We start from the raw sequence: 7,930 nt of genomic DNA on the forward strand, positions 1-7,930 counted from the left end.
GCCCGTCGAGCCGAAATCAAAGTGAGCTGTATTTCTAAAATAATATTTAACCAGGTGTGCTGTTATGTAGAACACTGAAACCAAATGGGAAATTCTCTGGTAACTTATGGGTTCAACAAAGACAGAGAACGATTGAACGAATCGAACACCTTACGTGGATCTGTGATCAACTCTGCAGTCTTCAGGTAAAAAAATTAATTGGAAATGTAAGAGCCAAGAATTATTTGAAAGAAAGCTTGTCGTGTATTTTGTGCTTCATTATTCAAGGAAAAGGTTCTTCATGGAAACGGTTTGATCCTGAAATTTAGTTTGTTGCAATATTGCGCATATTTGACACGATTGAGTTTCTTCCCTTCACGCACGTAATGAAATAGCCCACTTTCGAGACATTAAAATTCAGTCCTAAACAAAAGACATCATCTCGAGGCTCTGGGGAATAAACTCATACAAGTCCTTATATTTATTCCCCAGAGCCTCGAGATGATGCCTTTTGTTTAGGACTGAATTTTAATATATCGAAAGTGGGCTATTGTGCCTCCTGCTTCCTGAACTTTCATTTCCGGTCGCGTTGCTATGATACCAATGACGTCAGCCCGTTGCTAGGGACCTCGTCCGCACGAGTAAAAGAGATGAGTTGAGTTTTTGTAAAAAATGTGCGTGAGAAAGCGATGTTGTTGAACGTTCTGAATGTAAAATCGGAGAATAAAGTTGTACACAACGAACCAGCAGAGTTTTATCGTTGCCCAGCGGCGACAGAAATAGAAGAGGTTTTTGCCTCTAATAGCAGATATGTTGTTTGTTTTAAAAAATTGTTCGCTGGAAAAGGTGGCCTTTATGAATTCATGATGTTTTATGATATGCGAGCTTAACTGGATAGTTTTTATGGCAATAGTAAAGCATTTTCTTGTCAAAATGAGGTTAGCGTCTTTCTGGTGTGTTAACTTAATTAAATCGTGAGTTTGTATATTTGCGGTCTGCCGCGTATAAAAAAACCTTGATTTCCACTCTCAAAATTACCTCCAGAACCTACTTTTTGCGCAGAATAAGCTTTTAGAATGATGTTCTTGTTTTGCATAAAGCAAGCTAACAAAATATGTACCTTGCTGAGTTCGCATTTGTTAGCGTTAATAGTATTTTCGGTCCGATGCTTCTGTTTTATGAGGGGTATATTGTTTTGGTCTCCCATCCAAACACTAACCCCGCTGGACTGGGCTTAACTTCAGTGAACTTTGGTATTACAAAGGTATCAGATGCTCAGATAGGCTCGATTACCAGCCGCTGTTTCGGGAAATAAGCCAGCGCTCACTCCCGAAATCTCGGCTGGACGCGTGAGGTGAGCCATTGTTAATCTCCGCCAATCAGAAACTCGCCTGTACAAATCCGTCTGGCATAAATTATATGTTTTGGCTGCAAAGGTATTCTTTGACCCGGCCTGTTTGACGTTTACAGTGCTTTAAGATAGAAAACATCCAAGATTGCGACAACGAAAAGTGTTCGAGAAGCTGGAGAATGGTAATTGTGTCGTTTTCTACCGCCTGAGTTCGCAGACTTCACTGATTTTCCAGTTGGCGCCAAGGTCAAAATACGGTTTCAAGTCCATTGCTATTGCAATTTTCTCCTCATACTTGGCTAATGTAAGAGCAAGTAAAATTCCTCAAGATCAATTGAAAGAACTGCTGAGTTTATTGCTGGCAAAACGAGGGGGCCGATGTGGTCGACTGACAGCTAAAGCAGCCGAAGATTTCGTTGATGATTCGCCAGTTGAATCATCGATCATTTAACCACAAACTCAAGCTCGTATCATCTGGAAACTTTCACCGCTAAAAATACAAATTGACACTTATAGATTTTACTCTGTCTAACGCCAGACGATTTTACTTGTCAATGGGGAAGCCCTCGGCAGTGAAAGGGTTAAGCATTGTTATGTAATTTCTGTTTTCTTAAAATCAGTGTTTTTGGGATGTCTAATGCTATTTCCCCGCAACTATTAACTTCGCATAAATTATATTTTGAATTTACGTCACAGACACAATCTATCGCTCACGCGTCCAGCCGTCTCTTCTCGGGGAGGATACCCGAACCCGAGTGAGCGGCGGAAGTCGAGCCTAATGCTCAGAGGGCACGCTTAAACCACAGGCTCCCCAAGCTGAAAATACGTGGTGTATGCGACAGTTTGTGTATATAGAGAATTGTATGGGAAAATCACCGATCGTAAAAAAATTGTGTAAATAACTATCTCATTTGAAATAAAGTTTTCCTACCTCAAATGTGTGACGAACTTGTCTCTTTTGCCGAGTTTAGAGCCATTCTGACGCCGTTTAGTGAAGTTATCCGGAAGGCCGTTACTAAAATAATAGGAAGGCCGACCACTCCATCCATCGCTGGCCAGACCTCACTCCACCACAGGCGGCCCAGAGTCGGAAGGTAAACAATTATAAGGATTTGTATGGGAATCTCGATAACAGACAGAAAAAGATATTTACCCGCAAAAGTTCTCAATAAAAAAGCCGTTCTTTATTGTCGTGGTGAATTTCTCGCTTTTTGTGTGGTTATTTGCCTGATTGAATGCGATTTAAGCGACTTCTCAAATTCCCGAGTTGTCACTCGTACCAAAATAAAGGAAAGGCTGGAAAGTAATTGCTAGCTTACCTCGCATCTCGCCGATAAAATCACACTTCTCCGGCATCAGTCACGCTCAAACTCTGGCGATGACACACGGATAAATTTACTTCTCCTTGACCAAGTTTCAAGGTCCAGCGAGTATCCATTGCTGAGAAACGGCGAAAAATATTCAATTTTTCAAAATCCTTCGAGGCTCGCTTGCAACGAATTTTGACAGGGCTCACTTATTTGCTCTCACCGCATCGAGGCTCAATAGAACGGTTGACCAGCCGTGTCCAAATTCGTTGTAACTGAGCCTCGAAGGATTTTGAAAATTTGAATATTTTTCGCTGTTTCTCAGCAATGGATACTCGCTGGACCTTGAAACTTGGTCAAGGAGAAGAAAATTTATCCGTGTGGCCATCGCCGGAGTTTGAGCGTGACTGATGAAATTCACCACGACAATAAAGTGCGGCTTTGTTATTGAGAACTTTTGCGGGTAAATATCTTTTTCCGTTTGTTATCGAGATTCCCATACAAATCCTTTTATTATACATCAGACTCACTATGAAAATCTGATTGGTCGAGAGCATTCAATCAATTCACAATAATAATAGAAACTTTGAAGTTTCTATTAGAGGCAACGTGCTATGTACTAGTGTGCACTACAAACCTACTGATTCACACAGTTATTTGTTGTATTCATCGTCACATCCATCACATGTCAAGAACTCCATTCCCTATTCTCAATTTCTTAGACTTCGACGTCTATGTAGTGATGACTCCGATTTTTCCAGCAAATCAGAGGAGATGTGCCAGTTCTTCGAAAAACGTGGCTATCCTGTCTCTGTGGTCAAAGCGGGCCATCATCGCGCCCAACAATTTGATCGACAGTCGTCACTACAAACGTCACAGAAAGATAAGAATGACAGAATTCCATTCACCCTCACTTTCCATCCTCATAATCACGCAGTCAAAAGCATCATTCTTAGTAATTTTAAATTACTCCAAAATGATCCCGAGACTGGTAGAATCTTTTCGCAACCTCCACTTATTTCATTCAAACGCGACAAAAACGTAGGCAACTTTTTAGTTAGAAGCGCGCTCAAAACCAACGAGCAACCCGGCACTTTCAAATGCGCGCGCTCACGATGCAAAACTTGTCTTTTCATTGTTAACACTAGCAAGATATCGGGACCTAAGCGATCTGTTAAGATCACCGATCGTTTCACATGTACCTCCGCAAATGTCATTTATTGCATAACCTGTACGTTATGCAATAAATTATACATTGGTGAGACAGGTAGACGACTAGGTGACCGATTCCGCGAACACCTTCGCGATGTTGAGAAGAATGACAAGGATGCATCTAAGCCAGTCGCTCGCCATTTTAATCTGCCTAACCACTCCAAAAAACACATGGCTATCTGCGGCCTTTCCCTACATCTAGGTACGACGGAAAGCCGCAAGAATCTGGAACAAAAATTCATCTTTCAAATCGGCACCCTTAATCCTCACGGTATTAACGAACGCTTTTCATTTAACTAATATATTCCTACTTTTCACGTTGCCATGTTACCACCAATAGCGTAGCTCCTACTCTACTATAAAAACTACACGTAACCCATAATCCCTCGATTCGCTCTGACGAAGGGCTAACGCTCGAAACGTCAGCTTTTAGAATGTCTGTACGGTGGTCAATTTACATTATCAACTCCGTTGATAAACCATATACTACTTCCCCACCGACGCAGCACCACAGTTTCTTTAGAAACTACCCCCTCATCCAATTTAATTGTCTACCTTCCGCCTCTGGGCTGCCTGTGATTCAAGGAGTGCCCTGGGTCGAGTGATGACGTTATGGTGTTTTCTTGACCATCGACGATTTCCATGTAAGCTTAATTTTCTCCAAGAACGATGGGAACCAATTCATCGCGGTCTCGTGTAGAAGAAACGGTCTTTTCACACTATAATGACGCCACCGTTTTGGAGGAGAGGATCGATGGTTCGGCAGCTTTGCGATTGTACAGGATCACATCTTATCGATTTGAAGCTATTCTTTTTAACCCTGATCATTCACCAAACTGTTTCAGTCTTTACCGATTACCGGAAGAGGCGGAAGCGAGGAAGAAGTTCATGTGCGTAGACAATTTATTTTTAAATTTAATTTAAATAATTTTTTTTGCAATGATCAAATTCACAGCTGCAAGTTATTTTGTTTACGTGGCACATGTAGCCCACACTTTGCCCGGCCCACATCCCCATCAAAGTTCACCATCGCGGGCCACGTGTTCTCTTAAATGTCAAACTCAACTTACCAAAAGAAGCAAGTTTGGTGGATCCCTAAATGGGGATATGGAACCTTTTACAGACAAAATTTGCCTAGAGAAAATTAAAATCATTGATAGGTTATCCTTTCTATCTGAGAAAAATAAGTAGGAAATCGTATGAACCCAGGTGCATTTCATGATTTATGGGCACGAGTGATGCTTTGAAATTTCTCAACATTGTATGAGCCATAGATGAATGCGATTTTGGTTCCTCTTTGCGTGTTCAGCCTCAAAAAGGTCCACGGTGGGAGCTTTAGCAGTATCTTTTAGGGTATGGAGCTGTAAAATTATGACCAGAGACATTTGACAATTAACTTATTTTTTATTTTGTCTAATTAAAACCCATAATGTGGTGCCTCTTAGGGGTGAAAAAAATGTCATGCCATGCCCACAAGACAGGATCTTGGTACCTATTAGGAGTTCTCTTCAAAATTTGCGATGAGCAACCCCTTCCCCCCCACCCCCTTCCCCACGGGCATAAATCATGAAATGCACAAGCAAGTTCATACAATTTTTTATTTATTATATACTCAACAAAATCACTCCATCTTCTGTATTGCACTCTAGAACCTCTCTCGCACTCTATAACATATTTATGCAGGGTGTCTCGAAAACAAAGACCCTAAGTCCCAGAAAACTCGAAAACTCTGAAATGAATTCAGCACCCCCCAAACCCTCAATTTGGCTAACCGTAGGCCTAACTAGGCCTAAAGTTGAGTTTTAGGCCAAGGGTTAGCCAAATTGTTCCCTGCTAGCAGAGGTCTCTCATGGCAAAGCATTTTTGCCTCGCCGTGGGAGACCTCTGCTAGTAGGGAAGCCAAATTGAGGGTTTTGGGGTACTTTATTCATTTCTGAGTTTTCGTAACCCATTGACTCCCAGGGGTTCCCCATTGATGAGTAAAATCGTCTGGCGTCAGACAGAGTAATTAAAGATACTAAGTCTGGCCGGTTTTGGCCAGTTTGGATGTCAATGGGTTAATTGCAAGTTTTTTTGACACTTGGTTGATGGTTTTACATTTTGTTTCCTGCAATCATTGTTCCTCCTTTTTTAAACGGAAAGGTTGTCAAGTGCATAAGTAAAGCACCAATAATGACATTTTAAAATAATATTGGCATAATATAAGTTGGCCTCTTGGTTCTGCGTGGTGGTTTCATGAAGTCTACATACAATGATAATGATGATAAAAAAGGTTTAATATGTTGTCATTAATTCACTTTCAGGGTCCTTCATGAGAAGCTTTCACCATTTTTCCAAAGTTCTTCAAAATGTTACAATAGTGCTGTCCTTCAAGAACTGATAATTTGCCTGGAACAGCACCCTGATTGGTCGTTAGCCCATGTTGCATCACATGTGGGTCTCTCAGAGTGCTTAAAACACAAAGCAATATCAGATAGCATTGACAGTGCATGCAAGGATAAAAAGAGGACTCCTCTACATCTAGCATCCAGGGTACAGTATACACTTAATGTATCGTCCTGAGGGAAACAGTTAGTTTTGTTTTCCCAAGAGTCCTCATGTTTCCCAAGACAAAGTCGAGGGAAACATCAGGACTCTAGGGAAAACAAAACTAACTAGTTTCCTGAGGGACCAGACATTAAGTGCTTTGTTATATATTTAGACTTTTCCTGCAATAATCGCAGCAAAAGATCCAGAGCGAGCAACAACTGCAGAATTGTATCCTGGTCGGGATACATTTGAATTTGATCAGGGACAATTTTTCGGATAATTAGTGAGTGGGGGGGAGGGACAAACCTACAAAATAGCTGCACAGATGAGGTAAGTTCCACATACATGTAACATAAATTACTGTGTTCCAGTCTCACAGATATGGTTTGTATTATGTTGTTGACTTTCACTCAGGACCTCCCTGGGTATACCCTTTGTGATTGAGATGTAATGGAAAGCTGGTGTCCTTCCTGTAAAATAATCAATCTTTAAACTAGTTGGCTGACTGAGAATACTTTCTTGCAGAGTGGTAAACTGGATTTTGTTAAAAGTTTAATGGATTTTGATCCGAAGCTTCTGGCAAAAGACAAACTTGGTAACACTCCTCTACACTATGCTGCTGAAAAATATCCTGAGGTACTGAATTCCATGCTGAAAAAAGCCCAAGAGTTTGGTATGTCAATCAAGCTTCATAAAGTGTGCATGCAAAGTAAAAGCAAGGTCATTATACTACCTTGCTGTGTAATATTACAGTAGTAAGAAGACACAGAATGTGCTGAGCGTTAACTGCCTTTGTAACCACATCAGGAAAAGGTTAGACCTTCATGTCTTTTCAGACAAGGGACATGCACTTTAGGGTGCATCTGATGACCCTTGTTAACAAAATAACGTTTGGCATACGTTAAGTAACCCACACACTGTTTGAGATATGTCCAGGTTTGACCCTAATTAGATACACGCGGATTTCAATAAGCATCACGAAGTGTCCCCTTGCTCTTCTAGGCAACTTCAACATTACTTTTGTTTAAGAATACAGACAATTTATGTCACAAAGTGTCCCCCAAATGCTGCTCGTTAAGTGAAGATTAACTGCTGCATTTTACCCAAAGCAAAAAATAACGCTAACCTTTACCCTTACCTTATTGTTGAAAATAGGTAGCAAATGCTTAGACTTAAAGGGACACTTTGTGTTGGATGTCAAAATTGGGCGTGCATCTAATTAGGGTCAAACCTGGACATAAGTGCACTGTTTCCCAAAGAGTAGGACAAGTAGTTCCTGGTTTTTGCATGGTCTCATTGTCTATGCTACTAAGTCCATCAAATGTAGCCTTCTTGGCAGATGCATCTAAAAAAAGGCTCATGTATCTGAGGCCACATAAAAGGAGTTTGCTGCTGGGGAACTTACATGGTCTAAAGGTAGATATATCCTGTTGAATGAATGCTATATTTTAATATAATTTATCTCCTTGTGAGTACATGGTCAGCAAATTGAGTGATAATGATATTGATGATATTGTCTTCTCTGAAATTATGAAGGAAATTTTACTGATTA

General features: G+C 40.7%; 1 protein-coding gene across 1 annotated transcript in view; it reads left to right on the plus strand.

The window, feature by feature from the left end:
* The first annotated feature begins 4,442 nt into the window (after nt 1-4,442).
* The window catches only part of LOC138000073 (85/88 kDa calcium-independent phospholipase A2-like), a 12,635-nt gene continuing 9,147 nt past the window's right edge, over nt 4,443-7,930 (plus strand). The window contains exons 1-3 of the mRNA XM_068846224.1: nt 4,443-4,739; nt 6,153-6,381; nt 6,904-7,051. Coding sequence (XP_068702325.1) covers nt 4,519-4,739; nt 6,153-6,381; nt 6,904-7,051 — 598 coding nt within the window. The 5' untranslated portion in view covers nt 4,443-4,518. The remainder of the gene's footprint in view (nt 4,740-6,152; nt 6,382-6,903; nt 7,052-7,930) is intronic.

Source organism: Montipora foliosa, chromosome 4 (assembly GCF_036669935.1).
Source record: "Montipora foliosa isolate CH-2021 chromosome 4, ASM3666993v2, whole genome shotgun sequence".
Classification (NCBI taxonomy): Eukaryota; Metazoa; Cnidaria; class Anthozoa; order Scleractinia; family Acroporidae; genus Montipora; species Montipora foliosa.